General features: G+C 32.9%; 3 protein-coding genes across 4 annotated transcripts; 1 reads left to right on the top strand and 2 right to left on the bottom strand.

The window, feature by feature from the left end:
* Positions 1-811: 811 nt before the first annotated feature.
* On the bottom strand, positions 812-5,091 carry LOC106778106 (thiol-disulfide oxidoreductase LTO1). Its single transcript, XM_014666021.2, has 6 exons — positions 4,672-5,091; positions 4,325-4,581; positions 4,120-4,232; positions 3,360-3,507; positions 1,240-1,377; positions 812-1,149 (listed from the first exon to the last, which is right to left on the bottom strand). The coding sequence occupies exons 1-6, from the start codon at positions 4,985-4,987 to the stop codon at positions 1,075-1,077; spliced, it is 1,047 nt and encodes a 348-aa protein (XP_014521507.1). The 5' UTR covers positions 4,988-5,091; the 3' UTR covers positions 812-1,074.
* A 1,138-nt stretch (positions 5,092-6,229) lies between these two features.
* Positions 6,230-8,598, top strand: LOC106776468 (thiosulfate sulfurtransferase 16, chloroplastic). Its single transcript, XM_014663933.2, has 7 exons — positions 6,230-6,419; positions 6,528-6,605; positions 6,845-6,952; positions 7,071-7,144; positions 7,592-7,662; positions 7,761-7,814; positions 8,216-8,598. The coding sequence occupies exons 1-7, from the start codon at positions 6,316-6,318 to the stop codon at positions 8,288-8,290; spliced, it is 564 nt and encodes a 187-aa protein (XP_014519419.1). The 5' UTR covers positions 6,230-6,315; the 3' UTR covers positions 8,291-8,598.
* A 1,114-nt stretch (positions 8,599-9,712) lies between these two features.
* Positions 9,713-19,661, bottom strand: LOC106777600 (serine/threonine-protein kinase STY17). Of its 2 annotated transcripts, none has more exons than XM_014665247.2 (16): positions 19,242-19,661; positions 18,762-18,876; positions 18,388-18,488; positions 18,107-18,226; positions 17,572-17,626; positions 16,412-16,522; positions 14,844-14,894; positions 14,268-14,443; positions 14,075-14,182; positions 13,100-13,173; positions 12,524-12,699; positions 11,411-11,506; positions 10,661-10,741; positions 10,489-10,542; positions 10,265-10,399; positions 9,713-10,188 (listed from the first exon to the last, which is right to left on the bottom strand). In XM_014665247.2, exons 1-16 carry the CDS (start codon positions 19,439-19,441, stop codon positions 10,120-10,122), a joined length of 1,722 nt encoding a protein of 573 aa, XP_014520733.1. In that variant the 5' UTR covers positions 19,442-19,661; the 3' UTR covers positions 9,713-10,119. The 2 variants fall into 2 exon arrangements, with proteins under 2 accessions (XP_014520733.1, XP_014520734.1); XM_014665248.2 differs by having other exon boundaries at positions 18,762-18,939; positions 19,242-19,374.
* Positions 19,662-24,822: the final 5,161 nt, after the last annotated feature.

Here is a 24,822-nt window from a genome sequence, read left to right as displayed (position 1 = left end):
AACTCTGGTTTTAGTCCTTTTTACCAAATTTTTTTAATTTTATTTGCTATTTCAAATGCGTTTCTCAGTTAACATTGAAACAAAAATGTGTCAAACAGTATAAACAATCCAAATGCTATAATAAAACGTGCTTGAAACAGCAAATAAAGTTAAAAAAATTTGGTAAAAAGGACTAAAACCAGAATTTTCAAAAGTTGAAGGACTAAATTATACCTTAGTTTGAAAGAGGGACTAAAACCAAAATCGCCCCAAAGTATAGGGACTAAAAACATATTTAACCCTAAAAATAATAATTCATAGTACAACGGATAATATTAATACTATACGGTTCACAACCGTTAGCTCTGTAATTCATTCCTCTTATAAGTAATTTTGCATCTACAAAATTTGAACTTTTACCCAATCTAAAGTATTGTTGTTAAATTACTATTTGTCAAATTTTTACACTCTTTTTTGTTTAGAATTAATGATTTGAACTACAGAATTTTTGACATCATTATTGAAACATAGCACTAGCATGACTTAATTGAATGAGTTGGGATTCTAATAATTTTTGCCTTATGAATTAAATAGAGGAAAATTTAGCTTCCTCCTAGCACTAGCATGACTTAATTGAATGAGTTGGTATTATCCGAACTCTAGATCATTTGCTTCTGATTCTCACCTTCATTGACTAATAAAATTTCATAGAAATTTGATCAATTAAAAATAAATGTCAACAAACAACTACTCACACTAAAGATTTGACCAAAAAATTGTAAATGCTAACTATTGTGTTCTTACATAACTTAGAAACCAAAAAAAAAAGAAAAATACTAATTTCACCATCTAAATTTTCAACAATTTTACTATCACATTGTACAACTTTCAACGTCAAAAATCATATTGATATCATAATGGACATATAGCAATTAAAAACATCTAATAATTTATAACGTGCTAGTATTATAGTGCAATGAGATTGAATTTGTAACGAAAGATATGCCTACAAAAGGACAAACTATTCATCTATAAGCTGTACAATGTGCAACTAAGAATTCTACCATGCTACCTTTGTTACTTTTAGTCCAAGCCTTAACTAGGTTGAACAGATTCGTTATAACCAGACACTTGAGCCAGCTCCGATAATTCTCGTTGACCACTTAGAACCTGAAGGAGGAATGGCAAGTTATATGCACTTAAATTGGGGTAGAATAAATAGAGACGCATAGCTCTAATCACAGTTTATGGTCTTTTTACCTGGCCATTGATAATCCACGTAGGGAAACCGGCAAGTTTGGCGTCTATGCATGCCTTGATCATTTTAGTTCCTGTACGATATCCTTCGGGAAAGCATTCCACGTAATCCAACTCCTTGGCGGCCTCACGCCCAAACATCTGTATCAGCAGGTTAAAGTGAATAGTTATGCTTAAGCATGTTAGGAAATAAACTGCAGCAAGCTAGATTTGTGAACTGTAAGTTCTGGCCATTATCAGGCATTGTTAAAAGTTGAGTTTGTTAGAATGCAGGGATAGATCCAGAGCACAGGAATCTAATAAGACTAGCAAAAATAGGAAAATTGTTCATGAAGAAGAAACCATGATATTTACGAATCCATTGACAACTAATCCTTAAAACCAGGGTCAAGATCTTCACGCGTAGTCATATGGTTGAGTTTTTGATTGAAAATTACATTACCGAAGTTGAATCCTACAAACTAATAAGATATTTTTCACATGTTATTCCCTTCCCACTACAATGACAACAATCCACATTTTCAAGGTAGAGAAATGCAAAGCACAGATCATTGATGATTTTTGTTCCTTTCAGTATGGCCAATTCCAGGTACTAAAAGGCTAGAATGGACTGCATGATGGAAATAACTTCATTCCAGAAGTTACAAGCTATTTACTTGATTGAACAGCGAAGACTAAGCCCGTTCCACCTTGCATTCCTCTCGGGTCAAACATATATGCGAATGCCACCATGCTCATATAGTGCCGGATTCTCTTTGGTATTTCTTTTTCCGTGAAAGGAGCATCCAAGCCTCTGTAGGTAGATAAGTTGAGAAGGAAGCATGGCTGTCACAGACTGAACTACTGCACATGGTTGTAACGGAGGATTATCACGATCCTCCACCTTACTTTGCTTGTGTTAGGTTAATGGTACTATCCAAACCAAAAACTATATCGCTGCCACTGGATCTGTGCTTGATTTCCACCTCGTGTCACATAGGGTTTCCCACAAATATTGTCTCCTCTTTGCAAGTCACAAATGAGTCTGAGTCATCTCTTTCCCTGTAATTCTTGCTTTCAAGAACTTCATTTTGCTTCTATTCTGATTCTTTAATGTTGTTCGGCAGTTCAGGATTTTGTTGGGTTTCTCTAAGTTTTAGTACCTCTTGTATTAATTTCTTGCCCTTGACCCATTAGTTCTATTCTCTCTAATTCTTCATCTTGTGCAGCCGCTCTTAATCAGCTTTTGCCCCCACTCCACCACTTCTTGGCTTTCCCCTCGAACTTCATCTCTAGAGTTGCTTTCTTGCTCCTCAGTTTCTGAATTTGGAAGCCAAACTTAAGTTTCTGGTTGGAATTTTTTGAGCACTGCCTTATGAAAAGTCAACCAGATTGCATTTAGATTGTTCTACTTCCAAGAAACCCATCATTTGAGAGCATCTCCTTCCAACGCCAAGTTGCCATCATAGCCCATGATAGTTTAATAACTTCATGAACTTGGTTGGTGTAAAAATACTGTTTTACCTTGATAAGTGGCTGAAAGTTTTCCCTTCAATCAATAATCAAATCAATGTCTCAGACTTATCCTGACAACTCCTCCCACAGCTCCAAGATCAGAGCTTTGATAGAAACACGTATAGATAAATTTTATCAAAAACCCTAATTCGCTTTCATAGAAACTGGTTTAGAAAAAACACACAAGAAATACATTTTAAGATCCCTAATCCCCAGTACTGACCCCAATGTCGTTTCATAATTAAGAATATGGAAAAGGCAATGAAATGAACACTCTTGCACTTTTCGAGAGGTACAAGTCTCTCCCAATTCATCTAGAATTTTCTATACAAAGAATGACTCCCGTCTCAAATCCCTCTTCCTATCTATACGCATAATAAGCCACTTGATTCACTAAATATGTAATAATTAAAACTAATTATTTCACTATCCAATTATGGGAGTTAGCCGTCAATTTCTCAAGTTGAATTCTACAAACTATTCTGAACTTACAGAAGACATGCATTTCACACTAAATTCACGACAATTTAAACTTTTTAAGGTAGAGAAACGCATAACACAGATTGCGATGGTTTAGGATCCAATTAGTGTATAAAGGCTTCTGAAAGGAATTATAAGTGACCACATACCACTTTTTGTTCCTGACAATGTGAACACCAGAAAGCACCATACATTTTAGCTCCTATGGAATGCAAGTGCCTTGCAAGGGATAGCGCGAAAGGGCTTGACGGAGTTGTAATCTCAGTTGCATAATATGGCAGGTCAATTTCAGCCAGGCTGTTAAAATTAGTAGATAACGAAAATTCTGAGCATTTCAAATTGTACATTGCAAGCACAAACATTCACTTTGGTTTCATCTCCAGCAGGAATAGGTAAAAGCAAACATAGAGCCAGGCGTAGTTTATTTGAAAGAATAAGCCTAATCTTCACAGGAAAATTCTATCAGTAAATACATCACCCTTTTCTTACCATTCGCATTATAATGTTATAACATTTTATAAATTAAATGTCATAGACAGGGGCTCTACTTCCATTTTACTATCTATCTATGCTTAAACCCTAATATGTGGGTTTTCGGGCAGATGAAAAACGAAGGACAGTTAAAATTGAAACATCGAACAAAAGGAGACACCAGACAAGGAAATATAGGCCACGACCTAAAAGCCAGACAGTAAAATTTTACGGGAAATAAAGGTATGTCCAGAACAAGAAAATGTTGGCAGACAGTAAGCAAAGGCAGGAGAAAATGACAATTAGAGATTAGTTATCCTCTGTTTTAAGCTTTAGACATAGGATTGATTGATATATGATAGTAAAATTGCACATTTGTACCACATGGAATAGAGAAATAGAAGTGATCTAAAGATCCTAAGCAAGTGACAAATTCACCTTGAGGATCCAGATTCAGAACTGTTATAGGAGGTGTTCAGCGTGAGAATCACTATGGTAGCAACAAGCAGTTGTAGACCCAGTGTTTTAGACACCTCTTGTAATCCAAGGTCCTATGATTTAAATTCCAAAACAGAAAGTACAAATCAAGTAAAAACACAGGAAAGAAGCATAAACACATTGACTAAAGATTAACACAACGGACCTTGAGTGTAACAAAAAATAAGGTGAAGGACAAGAAAGCCGAAAGTAAGCAGTAGGAGCAAGACGAATCAGAGAATCTCGTAGTTAGAGTGTACAAAAAATACGCACTAGCAGCTGCCATAGAGGTCGTGGCTCCAAGCAACACTGCTTGTGCAGTTGATTTGTTAATCCCAAAACGCAACTTATTCGAAGCCAATTGAAGACCTAGCGCAGCAACCAAGCCATACGCAGCCATCCCAATCAACGGAAGAGGAATACCTGAAAATTGCAAAACGACCATACCGTTCATAACGCAAATTCCAATAGCATTTACTTACAATCCAGTTAGTTATGGCACATTTCAAATACCGAAAACAATTGCATAATCACTGTTGAGTACGTCGGAGCAGGTGCCACCGCCAACGGGACAAAAGGCATCGTCGCCGGTGAGCTTAACGTAAGTGAGATAGGAGGTTTCAAGAAATCCGAGTCCGGCAGCCCCGGCGATCAACTTGTGAGTCCAATCGGCGGGAGACACGGCGGTTTCTGGCTCGGAAGAGGAGCATTTAAGAGGCGGCAACCTGAGGTGGTTGGGAGAACGGTGGCAGGGAATCGGAGCGCGGCGAACGAAAGTGCGAGAAGATGAGGATAGTAACGGCGCGGCAAAGGCGAAGGTAGTAGCCATTCAGGAAGTTTTAACCGTCTCAGGCTACTTCGCTCACCATTTCTTTCCTTCACAATCTCAAAGTCAACGTAATTATTATTCACTTATCCTCTCTTTACAACACGTTTGAAGGAATTTCAAGCATAAGTGCTTTTTTAAGAGATAAAATAAATAATCTTTTCTTCTGTTAAAATTGATTTTTCTTCTTGTAATATTAATCACGAAAATATTAATAAATATAATGTGAGGTACATTATTAAGGTAGACTGGTTTATTTAATTTGGGCTATTCCTTTCTGCACCGTCACAATAACTAACTGCACCCATTCTAATAGAAAAAAAAAAACCCATCACATAACAGAAGACGAAGAAGAAAGTGAGATCACTGCATTGGAAGAGGAAGAAAAAGCCTGATTTTGATGAAAGCCCATTAAAGTTTATAATGGGCCTTATCTCCGTAAGAAAAAACGTAGGCCTGATAAAGAAGGTCCATAAGGTGGGTAGAGGATGTGGTGATACGTGTAGAAGAATCTCTCCACCAAAATCCGATGGGCTTTGTGAGGTGGATACTTATCCATAGTCGTGGAGGTGGGTCAGCACCACTTCCTTCTTTATCCAAAATACCACACATTACGTGTAAATCACCCAACATTTTATCCAAAACAACAACTGCACCTCTCAATTTATAATTTTCCACACAAATTTCTATATAACAAAAAAAAAATCAATAATTCATACACATTATACATTCACGTAACACGTGTGACTAGATATTCAACTCCCACAACAAATCATGAACACTCACAATATCACTTCCAAATAATCCATTTCTCCTGATGGAAAAATCAAAGAGCAAATAGTGGAGATGGATTAACCTCAAAACAAAACAAGAAGAAGAATCTTGGAGAAAACGTTACCGTGGTCGCAGATTATTGGTCGTCCCATAATTATCACACAATATCATTGTCTCCTTTACGTGACATTCTAACTCTTCTAATATTTTCAAGAGATATATTTTATTTATTTATAACAAATTTTTACACTATATTATTCATATCACTCCATTTTATATATTAGAAAATGAGGTACAGTTTAAATAGTTTTTTCTCTTTTCGTTTTTTAAAATATTTTTTAATTATTATTTTTAGTTGACTTAACATTATATTATAATAATATGTTAAATGTTTAATAGAAATAAATATAAAAGATGTGGGACCAATGGTTATGAAGCAGCCTTTCAAATATGTAGTTCCGAAGCGGCAACCATTGCATTGTATTGCATCCATATCAAAGCTAACCACTTATTTGCATCTGGTAGCAGATTCCATTCCAAAATAGTGTAAGCAAACAATGACGACCACGACGACAGCAACAACCTTTGATGTCTCCGCCGCTTGTTTTCGTGTTCCTCCGTCGTCTTCTCCTCGTTTCTCACGCAATCCATGCCACACCAGGTGAAATAATTTCTCCATTCTTTCATACCAAAAGTCATAATTTTCTCTCTCTCTTTTTATTTGTCTTTTTCTTTCTACTTTTTCAAAAACTTGAAAGTGTTGTTGCAGGTTTTCAGTTCTGAACTCCTTGAATCCTCACAGGGGACGGATAAGCGTGAACGTTCCACCCAAGTTTCCAAACTTCCGGTAAGTGTGAACTGCGAAAAACGAGTGTTTCTTTTTGTTTTGTCTTGTTTTTTCTCCTTTGTACCTCTCATAAATAGAAGAAAACGATGAGCACAATATTAAATAAAATAGGATCATGTTTATATTTGGCAGATAGCGTGCTAAAGACGAAATAGAATGTAAATATTATTAAATTTCGTTTCATTTTTTTTTTATTTGATCTTTTCATCAAATGAAACGTGGTTTTTGGGTGATTGAAGGATGGAAGTTGCACTGAAGGGGGATTTGGAGGCTGTTGTTCCAACTTCGGTGCCTGTGCGTGTTGCATATGAACTTCTTCTAGCTGGTCATCGATATTTGGATGTGAGGTAGATTCAATATTACTTACAACAACTAACAGTAACAGTAAAAGTACAGAACTTTTTCGGAATGATATTGTTTAATGAACCCAAATCTTATCAATTTTTTTCTCCTATTTTGTTGCAGGACCCCAGAAGAATTTGATGAAGGACACGTTCCTGGCGCAATAAACATACCTTACATGTTCAGAGTTGGATCAGGTNCCATTTCAATTCTCAAATTCAATTCATAGTAATCATTTAAGTGATGGTGAACTAGTGGTAGTAACTACGTTGTTGATTCCTAAAGTTTGTTCTGAATACAAAAAGAAAAGGAGTGATACACGAAATAGCTATATAAAGTATTTTTTTCACTGTATTTCCATCACAAANTGACATCAACTTGTTAATTTTTATAAATAATTGCTAATTGGCTGACAGAGTAAAAGTTTATGTGCAACTCAGAAAAGATAGCTACCTGATCCAATGGCTTATTGTTCTTTAGATTTGGATTCTTCTATTAACTTTTTAACCCCTTGCCAAGGCTTGTTCTCGAGGGCTGTCTTATGCATCTGATGAATTTAACCTGACTATGATCTGAAAAGCTCTTCTTTTTCTTGTATTATTATGTTCCATGATCTCAATATAGATTCTCCATTATGTATTCAGGGATGACGAAGAACGGCAACTTCATTACAGAGGTGTCCTCACATTTTAGGAAGGACGATGAAATTATAGTTGTGAGTGCATATCTTCTTAAAACTCTTGTTGAGTGATTAAGTTCTGTGTTAGTTTTAGCACTCCTGCTTAATCCAGATTTTGAATTGTGGTTTCACAGGGGTGCCAGCTTGGTAAAAGATCTATCATGGCTGCGAGTGACTTGCTAGCTGCTGTAAGCATTATTTTTTTCTTCAAAGCCTTAAATTTGAAGTTGAAAACAAGCATCCTAGTTTGTTTGAATGTCTGAATCAAGTGTTGTTTTTCCACATCAAGGCATCTTTCATGTCTACCTGCATACAAACTAGATTTATTGTGGAATGAGGTTACTCTGAAATCAATTTGTCTATAAAGTTAATTTTGTTATTTAATGTTGTACCGCAAAAGGATCTTAAACCATTGATATTTATAGATCAGTACAACCTTGCTTCAAAGACAGACATATTTAGGAAAATTTGATATTGGTTTTTTGTGTCATTCGCTTTCTTAAGAATGTTTTGATTGCTAACCATGTTGCAAAACTTGAGGTCAAAGATTGTACATGGAGTGAGTGACTAAAATATCTTCATTGTGCAGGGGTTCACAGGACTGACAGACATGGCTGGTGGCTTTGCAGCTTGGACACAAAATGGGCTTCCAACAGAACGATGAAGTGTTCCTGTTGGAGCTGCAGCTGTATATAGAATAAGTTTTGGGAGGAATCGTATGCATGAAAATGCGGAAACATCTCAAGACAGTGGGAATCTGACACAGTGAAAACAAAATGAAATCTGATACCAGAAAAGTTCATGTAAATGTGGAAAAAGAGGGGTTGTGAATATTTTTCGAACTTTGCAAAGAAACTCTCGTGCCTTGACGTGATGTTCGTCTTCCTCTACTTCCAATTCAAACCATTGATGAAAAATTGAGGCCAAAACTTCATACAACTTGATAACAAGTTTCGTTTTTGCTTTCCAAAAGAGAACAATATTTTGATTCCTAGTAAGTTAGAAAAATTATCTTTATGCTAAGGAAAAGGTATGGGATAAAACATAATTTCATCCAAGATAACAGGACTCACTTTCTGCATCAGCATTAGATACTTGTTATAATTTGTATTAAATAGGTTTTTGGTTCTTAATTTTTAATAAAATTGATTTTTTTCTTTTAATTTTGACTTAATTTAATTTTTAAATGTGTTTAACAAAATAAATAACTCAAATATTATTACAAAATGTAATAAAATTTTATTAAAAGAACTAAATTTAAAATTGAAAGGACTAAATTGATTTAAAATTCTAATTTTCAAGGGATTAAAACATATTTATCTCTTATAATTTCACAAAAGAAGCGTATGGGTAAATTTTATTAAGATGATTCCATGTGCACATCGTAAATATTGGTTAGTGGACTACAGATTTGACAATGGTGATGAGATGATGCATATTTGAGGACGGCACCGGAACATCTTTTTCTTTTCAGCCAAGCGTTGTTTTCCTAACCTACATACATTAAGAGACATGCCGAAACTTATGGGAAGGTTAATAAACTTTATAGAAAAAAAAGTTTATATTTAAGAAAAAGTTATCAATTGTTGAGACTATAGGAGAAAACTGACGATCCAAATTATGGATTTCTTTTGCAAAATTCCTCACTCGAATTCCAACCCGATACTTGGGCTTGGGGTCAATATGCATTACACCTTCTGGACATTGTTGCAGCTGACCGATGGTATTTGGCCCGACAAGAATATTTTTATTTATTTAACTGTTTTTATTTTTTATTTTTTATGCACACGATTCCAATTGCAAAAAAAATATCTTCATTAATTGTTAGAAAATTTAGTTAAGTAAATTTGATAATCCATTGATAAAAAATTAAATAAAACTGATATAGATCCCATCGGCTAAAAATTAAATAATACTGACATTTTTTGTAATTATTGATTGATAATTTTAAATTACTAAACTGCCAATAAAATAATTTGACAAATCTAATACAGATTGAGTAAGCACAATCTTAATACAAATAAATATATATTGTCCTTAAAAGAAAATTATGAGAATTCGTGTTTAATATAATATACCCTTTGAATAAAATTGCATAACATATGCCGATTTTATTACAGTTAAACTTGGTACCTCTCAAGTATCAACACATAACGCCTCTGCGAGTCAACATCAAGGGTTTGGATACAAGGGAGTGCATCGAAAAAACTCCCAGTCAAAACACATGGAATAATACAATTAGCAAAAAATTAATTGTAAATGATACCTCGAATTTTCGACCTTCACTAATCTTGTATCCATCCTATTCACAGGCGAACAAGTTGAATAGATAAATTGGAGAAAGACGAAGATTCTAAAAGAAATTTAAGGCAAGCACAATACCACCGAATCTTTCAAGAGTAGAAACAACCAACTCAATAGATATTTGGTCAGAGTCTGGCTACTATACAGGACAAAAAGGCTATACTGTCGTGTAATCCTCCAATATCAATATTAGTGATGGACCCGTCTAAGAGCTGAGAGAAAGCCATGGGATGATTTATCCTTGTGATCATTATTAATCTGGTAGAAAAATAAAACCCTATTACTCAGCAGGTCCAACTCTACATTGGTTTTTAAACTTCAGAATTAATTTTACCTCTTTTGCTATGTGCTGAAGAATTTCTATTATTTCAGAGAAATCTGGTCTGAGAGTCGGATCTTGTTGCCAGCAGCGCTGAAGCAGTTCAGAAAGTCTTGGGTGTGTTGTTTTAGGAATTGTAGGCCTTAGGCCCTAATAGCAATTTAAGCACATACAATCATTATGCATAAACAATAAATTGTTTCCGATGAAATTATTTGCAAAATAAAAATAATAAAAACCTTCTGCACCACGCCGACTGCTGCTTGTAATGGGGTCAAGCAAGAGTATGGTAGCTGGTTCACAAAAATAGTATATACAATGAGATAAGAGTGGTACAAGATTGATTATTTGAGAAAAAAAGACAACAGATCACAATGCAGAAAACCCACTGTCTGGCATGAAAGTACTCACTTCTCCAGTTAAAAGCTCCCAGAGAGCTATTCCAAAACTGAAAACATCTGCCTTCTGGTCATATGGTTTGTGTTCAATGACCTTCAAATAAAAGTCAAATCAATGGAAAGAGATCTAAGGTATACCATTAACAGCTGAATTCTTAAAAACAAAAATCAGCAAACCAGAGCACATGCCCTAAATCGTAAATGCCTTAGTCCAAGAATTAAGGCCTCCATGTATTAAGGCATGTTATATGAAGATGAAAATAAGAATGGAACTGAGGAATAAATATCAAAGCACTGCATACTTTGTAAGGAAATAGCCAAGAAAGAATAAAAACGAGGCAACCATTTCTTGTATTTTTCTAATCTTCGTTTTGAAATTTCAAAGTTAAAAGATAAAATTGATATAAAATCCTAAGTTCAATACTCCAATACAATAAATAAATTCAATATCTATATGACAATATATTCACATCAACAACATATAAATTCAATATCAATATAACAAATATAAGATAATCCAAATGAATATATTTTTAGTAGTTTAAAATTCTCCTTCACTATGGGCAAAGACAAAATAAAAATAATAAAATAACACCATTTTCTTCCCTGTCCACCACCATATTTCACACTTTTCAAGCAGGAAGAACATAAATGCCTACCACAAACAAATAAATACTGAAACTGAATTGGTATTTCACCATGATCAATGATGTAATAAAAAAATTCAAACAGGAAGTACCATGAAATCCAATAAATTTTATACCTCAGGAGCCATCCAACGGTATGTTCCAGTTTCAGCTGTCATCACACCAGACTGAGTTTGCACTCTAGCAACCCCAAAATCAGCAACCTTTACCACCTGTTGAAGAACAACTGCTATTTTAGTGATGTTTCCATCTCAGGTCTGTGTTCGCAGCTCATATTTTACTGTATTCTAACAAGAACCCAGCATCATACAATTTACCCATCTAAAACTTATTTCTACAAATAATAGACTGGTGATTATTGTGAGTCAAGATAACAAACAATTTTCATTCATTGACAAATATAGGACCAAATACTAGTATGAATAAGAAATACTAGTATGAATAAGAAAAGGGACAGATACCAACAAGGCTAGTAGCCTTTTAAATTCAAGCATCTGGCTCCTCAAAGTGATGAATTAAAGTGCAGTTATATCTGTTGATTATTGTGAGTCAAGATAACAAACAATTTTCATTCATTGACAAATATAGGACCAAATACTAGTATGAATAAGAAATACTAGTATGAATAAGAAAAGGGACAGATACCAACAAGGCTAGTAGCCTTTTAAATTCAAGCATCTGGCTCCTCAAAGTGATGAATTAAAGTGCAGTTATATCTGTTGATTATTGTGAGTCAAGATAACAAACAATTTTCATTCATTGACAAATATAGGACCAAATACTAGTATGAATAAGAAATACTAGTATGAATAAGAAAAGGGACAGATACCAACAAGGCTAGTAGCCTTTTAAATTCAAGCATCTGGCTCCTCAAAGTGATGAATTAAAGTGCAGTTATATCTGTTGATTTGGAAAACATTGATTGAGATATGTGCATGTATTTTATCACAATTTCAACCATTGATTTTTTAATCAATGACTATATCTGTTCTTCATTCAGTAAAGTGTATTCCAATGGTAAACAAATCTCCTTTTGTTTTCTCAACAACACAAGATTAGTATGATGATATTTGGGAAGGAAAGGAAGGAAAGGAGAACATAAAAGTACGGAAATTATATTACAAAACCAAAATATTATGCAGAGAACATAGATACATGGACCATAATAACACTGAAAATGCAACAGACAGTATCAATGCGTGCATTCAATATTCATGGAATCCTCTTACTTCATTTTCATCCATCAGAAGATTGGCAGTCTTGAGGTCCCTGTGAATTATATTATTTTGGTGCAAATAGTTCATTCCCTTGGAAACATCAATTGCTACTTTTAGCAAAGATGGAAGCTTAAATACACCTCTTTGTTTGTGCAGAAAGTCATATAAGCTTCCCCTAGACATAAACTCTGATAAAGTCATAAACATGAGCACATAAGCATTAAAATTGCATTACCAGCAGACTGAATAAGGCACCCAAACCATCTCAGAATTCCTAGATAAAACATAGATAGGTAAGCACAGATATTATACCAATTCTAAAACTAGTATAAATTAAAAAAAATAAAGCAGCAATATGAATATTAAAGGAAGGCATGTGCACAAGGCTTCCAGCATCAAGGAGTGTGGGGAGGATCGAAATGTATGCAGCCTCTGCCATAAGCAGAGACTTTGTTTCCACAACTAAAATTGATGATCACCACAAAGCAGTGATATTATCATTAAACCAAAGCACACCCTCTAAACAAACAAAATTCTTCAAACAGAATCATGCAACATCATAAATTCTCAGAATTCTTTCCTATTTACCCGTAACAATACAAAGATTAGGGGGCCTGGTACATGCGCCGATGAACTGAACAACATTCTTATGTCGAATCTTCCTACAACCCAAGATAAATCATAGTTAGTAAAGGAAAAACGATTACTCAGGACTACAAAGATACCACACACCAACCACTAATACTCACTAACTAGGATAAAAAGACAGATTCACAAACTAGTGAAGTTGTCAGGATTGAAATATTATTAGATATTTTCAGAAGCATTTGATGTAGTGAAGTGAATATCTGAAATTGAGATATTAGTTTTAATTAATATATTCCTTTCCAGAATGGTCTAAGTCAGACAAATAAGGAAGTTAATGCCATAACTGTAATTCAGTCAAAGTTCATGAACCTTTGATACATGCATTTTAACAGTCTATCTATGATGCCAATTTCATGGAATTGAAATCATGTAACAGAAAAATATTAGAACTTTAAGAAACAAAATAAATTACAACATGCTTCACTTTAATTGAGCAGCACTATTGGTAAACAGAAATATTAGAACTTTAAAGAAACAAAATAAATTACAACATGCTTCACTTTAATTGAGCAGCAATATTGGTAGCACAACTTTACATGTGTGTGCATGTGAATCAAGCTACCAGGGGTTGCTGGTTTTGAAACGGAAATAAAAATAAGACAGTGAAGATCTAGCCATCAGTATAATGTCAGACCAGTTCATATTTTAAAGGAATAGTATGAAAGGCATGATCCTAAATAGAAAATAAGAAACTAATAGCACAATATATCAAAGAACATCGATTCCTCCATCCCTTCCATTCCTCTGTTGTAGTTATAGGTTGTGCAAGCCAGATTATCATGTAATACAATACAGAATGAATAATTATAAACAAGAAAGTGGAAGCTACAGCACAAGGCAAGAAAGCATGAGAAATAAATATCTCAGTAATGGTAAATATAAGCTCCACAACTACACTCAATCATCCAAACAAACCTCATGATATAAACTTCTTGTGCAAACTCCTTCAGCATATCTGTACTTATGCGCTCTGGCTTCAGAACTTTGATAGCAACATCTTGACTGCAATATGTACCTCTGTACCTAAGGAATATCAAAGAAATGCAGAGATAGACCTCAGCTAGAAGGATTAGAAAGGTTCAAATATAATCAAGCAAAAATAACTTACAAGTCACCAAATGACCCAGAGCCAACTTTGTTTTCATATTTCAGCTGGTTGGTATCAAGTTCCCATACATCAGCTCCGTCAGTTGGTATTTGAATGCAGTGAGGGGATTGCTCTATCCTTGTCTGGTAATGATCATTGGCAGCACAATGTATGCCCTGATTTGACATATTCTGCTCCTGCAAAGCAAATAAGAAAGTTTATATCATTAAGTATTTAACAAAAGGAGAAATGAATTACAGTTGTCTATATGAAGTGCACGGACGTAAAGAACAATTTATTTTAATAGATGTTGTCATTACTCAAATGTAGTTCAACTTCAACTTAATATCAATCCTTTCTAATAAAATCCAAACAACAATAAGCTCATATTCCCTGCTTAATCTTGAACATGTCATTTTATAAAAAGTTCATAGCAACTATAAAAAATTTAGATATTTCCAAAAATATATAGCACTAAGTATTTTGAAATTGTCATCATGAGCTGTCAATCTCAAATGTTAAGGTGTTAAGTGAAGACTCGTGAATGGTTGTTATATTACATCTCTAACAGAAAAAAATTAAAAAAGGAAAATATACCTTAACCTTGGAAATTTCCTTTTCTAACACACCTTTCAGCTCCTCGGTTTCCTAATGGGCAAAACATATATACAATAGATATAATAAGTTTGGATACAGAAAACACAATTGAAAAAGCAAATAAAATTAAATATTAGAGAGCAATAGAGAAATCATGAACATGTAATAACTGCAAGTAAAACAATCAATGTATAGAAAGGAAAACGATGTAAAATCCTGATAAAGTACATGACGGCTCAGCTCTTTTGCAAGGAGCCATTACATTAGCAAACAAAAAGAAGTGGAAAAGAGAAAAGCTTGCAGATAAAAAGACAACTCAACAAAATGTTATTCGTCAATTTGGATGTAAACAAAAGGAGTCCCCAAACCTTCCTCTAAAATTTTATTGCTATAAAAATTCCATTATGTTGTGGAAGTCAACTGCATGATCATTAAGGAAGCTTGTGCTGAATGTGCCTATATTAGTTTTGAAATAAATTTAATTAGAACTTGAAACAGGAAGTCTCAAATTTTGTAAAAGAGACACAGCTACTAAGACATTTTAACCAGCCAATGCATTGTGAATATATGGACGACATTAACAGAAGAAAGATCTTATAAATAGTTATCTATGATTATAAAAATTGTGGGGTGAGTCTTTCACAAGAGTTAAAACAAGAAACTGTATTTTATACAGCATGCCTAGGTATATATTTGTACTGATACTCTAGGCCATACTTATACATCATTTTGACATAGCACCTCTACTAGGTATGTGTTAGCAAGTGAAACTCAGTGAATGTTTGAGGTATAATTATCTTTTTCTGTGTTGATTTTATCAAGAACAATTGAAACAGGGATTTAAAATGGGCCAAAATGATCCAGAAGATCCCAAAAATAATGGCAGCAATAATATTACTTATAATTGAACCATGCTCCATTTTTATCCCGGGGGGTAGGGCGGGCTTCGATGTAATAAAATCCTTCTTCCCTGTTCTAATTAACAGGTGCCTTGTAATTTGGTTCCAACACCAACAGCAACAATCATGCTTTGGCTATTATTTGGAGGAACATCAGGTAGCAGCATCCCTCCCGTGATCAGCCCTCTTTCTCCCTCTCTTCATGTTTCTCTTTTTAATAGAGGAAGAGAAAATTTATTCATTAGCTATGATTTAAAATTATTCTACATCCTCCAAAATTGTTTAAATTGGAAACTTTTAAATTTTGTTGGCTGAAGATATCGTTTGCAGCAATTGTTTGTTAATAAAACAAAAATAAATCAGTGATATATATCCAATAACATACCCCACAATGTTCTAAATTTTTCAAAAACCAACATATTTATTATCAATTTATATCTGTAAAACAAGTTTGCTAGAAATTTCACAGAGACAACAGAAGTAATCACTCAATATCTACTGAAATGAAAAGGTAAACATAACACGAGGAGATGAAAAGTTAAAGGTATTATATATCCTTTTACAAAATCAAAATTGCAAATACTCATGGTAAGATGCTGATAAAGTCTCTCTATTTCCCAAAATACTTGCTAGTTTTAAGGGATCATTATTCCGCTACTTTCATCCTACCTCATTGGGCCATCCCTCAACAACAAAGACATCCAGAGAAAATCCATCAGTGGTGGAAAATGCATGAGCTTCTTGAATATTCAGTCCCATCTCACCAAGTATTGATGTTAACTGAAACGCAAAGTAAAGGTTGACAGACAGCCATGATATAAAATACATTTGTTATATTCTATCTCACAAATGAAGGACTTAATTTTCATCCACTCTTCGTGTGAAAAAAATTACATTGACATAACCTTGTTAAATCATGCAATGAATTTGACACCTCATACAAGCGTTAACATTGTCAAATTCACCTAATGATGTGATAAATCATCCTTATATGTCCATGAAAAACTTTTTACATTGATGAGGCATCAAAATTAAACTTGCTTAAGAACTCTAAAGATTTGTATCCTAGTGCAAGGATATCAATTTCAGTTGGCCACAGATTTTGCAAAATCAAGTACTCGTCACACCTTTCCAAGGTCCCCTTTAAACCTACTAAATCTAGTTATCCGGATAATAAAGTTTTGAGCACAAGCGAAATTTCCCCTTTTTGAAGTATAAAAGAGAAGTTATGACAGGCCAAAGTAATAATCAACACCACTCCCCTCCAAAAAAAAGCAGTTAAAGTAAAACACTCCTCTATTTGCATTTTATATTACACAAAAATTATATATTTACAGGTGTGCATTCATATTAGAGTTTAAAAAGTTGCCATAACAGAAAATGTTAAGAGATGACGATTGAAAAGATTATGATATGCGTTTGGGAATGATTTTCTTAGTTTTTTACAGTTGTACCTTCATAAATTCTCAATCTAATCTGTGTGAGAAAAGAATATTAGGGCAAAATTAACACTTGTAGTACTTTACAATGAAAACTCTTAACATATAATTTTAGTTTGACAGCAATTGGAAGATAATTTGCCCATAATCAATAGAAAAGACACTACAGTCATAATTATCTACTGCATAGAATTGCATTACAATAAGTTCCCTAAGCCAGTTGACCACCCAGAAATGCAAGAGACATTGCTTGCTATCATGTCAAAAGCTTAATAATACGGTAGAAAAGAAAATATAACAAGGATTATATGAAATAAAATAACAGTGTAACTTCAAAGAACCGTTTACAAAGCATAACAACACTTTTAAAATAAAGTCAGAATTAACCACCTGACTAAGGAGTTTAGGCTTGTCAACTGTTGAAAAGGTAATCTCGTGCATGGGCCTAAAATTTAGTAAGTAAAAGATTAGTTCTAGTTAAACTTTAAAACATTAGTACATTTATTAATTGATATAAGCTAATGGAAATAACAAGCTATCCCTAGAGAAACTCAATATGGAGAGTGTGTAATCGAGAGTGTTGGCATTGACAACCTTGGCAATACCCTAAACAACAAATACCTAATGACTGATTCTACAAATTATTTTTTTTCTGTACATCATACGTCAGTGCTTATCATGTATTCATGAAAAGATGAAAATGCATGATACAGAAGTTAAATATTCTGCAATATCTCCCTCTCTCTAAAAAGTTGGATAAAAATAATAAACAAAGAGACTTGCACTTCGAAAATATTATCTTCAAAGTATGAGATTTTATCTTTAGTCTATATATCAAACTTATCATATAATACATGTTTCTACTTTATCAACATAAGACACATTTTAGCGATACTAACTAAAGCAGAAGTGAGCAATCCATTACCTGTGAAAATATGGTGTTACACTCATAGCACTTCCCCCATCTTCAATGTTATTTTTGGTTGTTTGAAGTGCAAGAGCTTCTAGATTAGAGGATGAACCAAATGTGGGTGGTGGATGAATTCTGTTTCGCCCAAGGGAGACAAAGAAATGACATTAAAAAAATAAATAATTGGCACAAACGAAAACATAAAAACAAGTGCATAGATACTAAAAGAGGACTGCACTTATTGAGCAACAGCAAGGATGGAAATAAAACAGATAACAAAATTACACAAGCCGTACCCCTGCTTTAAAGAATAGTTAAGAGAACTCTGAGCATCCTCCATTTCAGAAGGATCTGAATGCATGGAATCAGAATAATTTGCACCACCAAAAGGATATACCTGCATTAAGGACGAAGCTTTTATAAACTAATTTGTATGTAGGACGTCTCTGTACTTGGATTCAGAGCTCATAAAGTAAATAATATAACATAGTTCCAAATTTGCTACCAGCTAACAATGCAGTCTAGGAAAAAACAATTCCATGATGTATCCTCCACAACGTTTAAAAAACTGAATCCTCCGTTTGATGGGAAAACATCTAGCCTTAGTCAAAACTAGTGAAAATACAGACTAAAGAACTTCAATAACCTTTATGAAATGTGTTTTAAGTACCTGTACTAACCGAACTTGAAATGCAGGTCGAGATGCGGGATCCTCCGCCAACTTGAGCAATCTTTTATGAGCCAGAACATCTTCTGCCCTCTCAACATTTACATCCAACGCGTACCTATGTAGTAGCAATCAGAGTGACCAACCAGGAGACTCGGACAAAAACCACTCTGGCAAATCACTTACAAAAGTAAAGTAAAAAAAAAAAGGCAAAAAAAAATCACTCAGCTATCTTCTTCCTTCTTCATTTTGTTTTTCTCAAATCTCATCAGAATTCAAAATAACACGAAAAAACACTCGAATTGCAGGAATCACTTAAAAAAAACACATGCAATCAGGAATATGCAAAATCACTGGTCACAAATTCCCCTACCAATCATTTTCACCGCTTTACAAAAGAAAAATAATCAAATATAGAGGAGAACGTGAGAACAGAAATCAGTTAGCTAGCTAGTTAATTAACAAGGAAACGGCGTTAGAGACCTAGCAGGAAGGCGATTGAAGTGAAGCCAAAGCTGATCATCGAAGCCGGGAACGTGAGCCTCCTCGCAATCGGAATCCTGAATCCGCCGCAACACCTCATTGTACACCTCCAGTTTCTGGCGGTGGTGTCGAGGGTGGTTAGCGTGCGACAACTGCACCGCTCTGCTCCCGCAGCTCTCAATGTCATGCTCGATCACCATGAACGATCAACACCACACACAAACACTCAACAACAACAAGAAGAAGAGGAAAAACCGAGAGAGAGAGAGAAAACGGATCGTGAAACGGAAGAAGAAGCAGAGAAGGAAAACGCGAGAAAGGGAAGCGAAGGGGAAAGACGATGGAGATTCAGTTGACGGAAAACTCTTTTATTTTAATCTTGTTGCTTGTTTGGTTGGGTTCTCTTTCCAGGTACTAATGAGTGTTTTTGCTTCGGCGCTGAGTGTTTGTTCCCAGCTATCCACGTCAGAGTGGGCCCCGCATTCCGCCCAAAGTGGGCACACACAGCAAATTGAAACTTTGCTCATTGGATAATTAAATATTTCTTTTCCGCATCTCCTCTCCGAATAAATCAAGATGCTTTTTTTCTCTTTTATTGTGGACTAAATAAAATAATAATAATAACAATAATATAACATCAAATTTAGAAAATGGAGGTGAAAAATAAGTAAATAAAAAATATTAATGGGCCCACAGGGACTCTGTCTATGGTTTATTCGGGAATATGGGCTTTTTTGTAATCCTCAATCCTTATCCTCTCGGATTAAAAATTCTGGGCCTACCATACCATAGAAGTTTCTTTTTTTTATTGCACTACTGCTAGGCTTAGGGTCGTTGAGTGGGAAGAATAAAAGCAAACAAAGATAAATAGCAAGAGTTTAGGAATCTGATGTAACGTACCTTTCTCGGGAGGGATTTTCCTTTTAATCTAAGTTTTTTTTTTTTGCATAGATAACATAAATCAGAAATTTTATTAAAAATAATCAAATATATACCAAAGAAGTTACCATATTCCTGAAAAATAAAATCGGAAAGGATGTTTTCTTTTGGACCGAAATTGAAAAAGTTACAATTAGCAATGTTTTTTATAGGTAAATTAATAATAAACATTTTTAGTGATGTTAGAGTTTAGCACTTCTGGAAAAAAAGTTAAAAAATTTAAATGATTGAAGATAATCTTTTGCTTATAATACATTACCTTATATGTTATTCCAACCACCACAACTTTGTTAGGGTTATTACATGTAAAATATTTTCTATTTTAGACCTTAAACTAACCTTTATTATAACTTTACAGTGAGATTAAACTTCATAGCACGCTAACAACAGCGTGTCTAACAGTAGAATAAAATATATCTCTAAAAGACATTGTCAAATCAGTTAATTCACCTGTCTAAGAATAACTGCTGATAAAAAAAATATATAAGAATAACTTTTCGAAGCTTTGAAATGAACATACTTTACATTCATTCCTTGATCAGAAAAAACACTTCAAACAAAACTTCTTTTCTTACCATACTTCTCTTCTTCTCGAAGGAAAGTCCACTTCCAATGAATTACCTTTTTACTGTTTTCTTTTACTTTCTAGTAAATTTCTAAAATATACAAATAATCTTTGTAACCATGTTTTACGCTTAATCAAATTGAAATTTGAGCAAAGTTAAACTATTTTAATTATAAATTCTAAATAATGTATGTGTAAAAAACAACTTTTATTGAAAAACAAAAGGCACCTTCATTTAGGATTAATGTTAGGAGGTGGACTGAAATCTAATTCAACTTCACAAAATCAGTTTCTAAGGTGAGATTTATATCCATTTATACTTGATGTGAGACTTCATTGATGTGGGACTTCTAACAATTTGTTGAGCCTATCAAGGATATAGTGTTCTACGTCTCTATTTAACGAGAGACTTAGACTCACATTTGGATTTCGAACGATCTCTCCTTCAAGAGTGAGTCCGAGCTCAAACATATAAGGGATTGACACCACTCTTTATCCAAAACCTTAAAACAATGGGTTGATGGGTTTTTTACCTTTATATAATGTTCTACTTTCTCATTTACCTTTATATAATGCTCTACTTTTTCATTTCTATCTAACAGGGAACTTAGACTCACACTTGGATTCTCAACATATATATAAGTACAAATCTTATTTTACAAACCGGTTACGTAGGATTGAGTTATACTTAAAATTTACTTTTTAACAAAACTAAATCCATAAACAGAAAGACTATGAAATTCAATTGAATTATACATTTCATATTGAGCAATGGTTGATAATATGTATTTAATTGAAAATGACAAAACATGAGGTTTGAAACATTTGTAGTTATGATGATTGTTGTACATGCATCATGTTTGGTGGAGTAGGAGAATATTCAACAATTTGTTGGTGAGAATTTGAATCTATATATAGAGAGAAAGGGTAGGTTTGACATGGCCAGAAATGACTCTACACACATGCTAGGAGCCAAATTCAGATGTAGAAATGGGGGAAAACACTGAGAATAAAAGTCAGTTCTGCATGCATGCATGCATGCATGCTGATCAAATGGCAAGAATAGTTTTTATACTGCAAAATAATATATGAAGCTATCAAAGGAGAAACAAAAAATAATGCAGATAGGGAGAGAGGGAGGTGAGAATAATAACAGTAGTTATTATTGCTGTCGTGATTATTTTCAACATATTACCATTTTTAAAATATGAATATCTACACAAAAGAATTGGAACGAAATTTGGAAATTCGTTGACAATTTATAGTTCTGATTCAGTTCTCTATTATAATTGTACAGAAATCATTTTTTTTAAATTGTTAGAACTTAATTAAGTTTTATGTATTTCATAATTTGGGTATTCTTAAGGCTCAATTATTATGTTAGAAGTATTGGATAAATTAATTAAAAATTAAAAACAAAAACTTAATTAATATTTTTTAAAATATTTATGTAATAAAAAATAATAAAAAATGCTTAAATTTATAAAAATCTAAAAACTTTAATTATTATCTATGTTTCAAAATATATTATTAGAAATATATTATTAGAAGTGTCTCGTCAATTAAGACGAGACCAATTTATAATATATAAATAAATTAAAACTTCACTGATAATCAATTTTGTGAAATTAACTTAGACTTAAAATCCTAGGATATTTTTTATGTGTTTTCCATTGATCACCACCAACAAACATTTTTAAGAGTTATTGGCTAATTAATTATATTCATGTTTATCACATAGTAGCTGTATTATTCTAAAATTCAGACTTTCTCTCTTATCACATACTTACTATTTAAACGCAATAGGTATTATGAGAGTTTTATATTTAAAGCCAATAAGTGCATAGGCACTCTAAAAATAAATAAATTTGGAAAAAGAAAAGATAAGGTGATCGTGATCTTTCATTTTTTATTATAAACGTGATTGTGATCTTATCTGAAAGGTTATGAATCAATATCCTTCTACTACAATATTGGAGCAGAAACTTTATTAATTGAAAGGCATGTATCATGTGTATGTCCATTTGGATCCTGCTCTCACCAACCAACAATTTCAACACCGACAACTAATGTCCACTACTAGAAACACACTTACCTAGTTTAACAATATGACCCCTTGCTTTTTAAATAGAAAATCTTTTTTATGTATTGAGTTGTTATAATTATTAATATATGATTTTATCTCTTCAAAATATTTGAAAATATAAAAAATCTCACATCGATTAAAAATAAGACAAATTTATAATATATAAATGGATGTAAATTTCATTTTAATTTTATAAAATTAAATTAGGCTTAAAAATCACTTTTTAATATAATACAAGAACATGGTTGGAGTTAGGGATGACAACGGGTCGGATAGGCACTAACCCGACCCGTCGAATAAAATTCTACCCACTACCCGACTTGCTACTTACTAGGTACCCGTTTAGAAAATACTCGTGAGTATTTTAAAATCCGCATATACCTACAAAAAATAAAAAAAATTATATTTTATACATTTTAAAATAAAATTTAAATAAAATTACAAAAAATATATATAATATAATACAAGTTAAATTAAATATAAATTAAAATTTAATTTTAATTAAATTTAACCTAATAAAATAAAATTTCATTTTATTTTTAATTAAATTTAATTAAAATAATATAAAAATTAATTTTTTTTATTATTTTTTATCGATAACGGGTACCTACGGGTCGGATAGTATACTACCCGTACTCAACCCGTTAGAAACGAATATTAAAATACTTACGAATTGATAAATATTCACAGATAATAACTACCCACCATAAATTTTACTCACAGATAACTGTACTCGCGATTTTTTTTTTTTCATCTAAAGTTGGAGCTTGTCCTAAAATAAGATCAACAGTAATTTTTATTTGTTTAACTTTCTTCGTTTTTTTATTAGGAGGATTTATTCACATATAATTTAGAACAAAGTACAAAAGTTGTGGTGGGTTCAATTGGCTCTGGTCCTCATTCTAAATGACTGTTTCTTTCTGCAACTATCTTTCTATTTTTCATGCACTCCCATAAATTTCATAAATCTCAAATTATCTTTTACTGAAATATAATAATGAATTTCGAATTGTTTAATCTGAAAATATTTTCAAATTTGAAAATGTTCTGAGATATATATTTGAAAATGTGTATTTTGAAATTTAAAACATATTTTAAATTGCACAGTCTAAAATTTATACTTATATATGAGATTTTTTTTGTCTATATTTATTTTTTTACTTTTTAAATAATATATTTTAAATTTAAAATCATTATTTTGTCAATTTTATCTTGTTTCTTTAAATTTTACTGTTTTTTTTATTTAATCAATTTTTAAACTTAAATTTTTTTATTAATTATAAAACTACGTAAATAAAAACTTCTTACAATAAAAATGTCCATGTTATTTCAGAGTTTTGATTGTAAAATTGATATTGCAGATTGTGCTTGAAAATTGACAACAGGTTCAAGATATTTTATTCTTCATTCAAACTAGTTGGATAGTTGATACGATATTCAGTTATTTATTTAGGGTTTTTATTATCTTTTTTTTGTTATCTATTTGCAAACTTTGTAATTTTATTGATTATGGTAAAATTATTTCTTTGGTCTATACATTGTTTGTGAGGTTTTCATTTTAAAATTTTGACGTCTTTGTTTATAATTTTAGCAATTCATTGTTATTATTAATTGCTAATCAATTCTTACGTATTCTTGCAATCTTGGTTATCGCGAGTTAACTCGTTCACTCGGTCGAGTTTGAGTTTACAAAATGTTTTCAAATTAACTTACAAGTAAACTCGTTTTTGGAGTAAGATTGGTGGTAGATTCGTTAAACTTGTCTAAAATTACGAGTTTGGTTCTGATTTTACGAGTTTGGAAAGAAATTTCGAAAACACAAAACCACTACTGATGGAAGCATCGTTGCAACTCAGTCACAAACACTTCCAGAACCAGAGAAATGGCAGCGGACTGATGGAGAAGATGAAGTGTGAATTGCACTGAAGGTGTTTGTGAAAATATCTGGTGATGTTGGATGAATGTGTTTGGTAGAATTATAGCTCAGGCAG

This window comes from Vigna radiata, chromosome 11, assembly GCF_000741045.1.
Source record: "Vigna radiata var. radiata cultivar VC1973A chromosome 11, Vradiata_ver6, whole genome shotgun sequence".
Classification (NCBI taxonomy): domain Eukaryota; kingdom Viridiplantae; phylum Streptophyta; class Magnoliopsida; order Fabales; family Fabaceae; genus Vigna; species Vigna radiata.
Note: the sequence above shows the minus strand (reverse complement) of the source record. Positions and strands in the feature narration are given on the sequence as shown.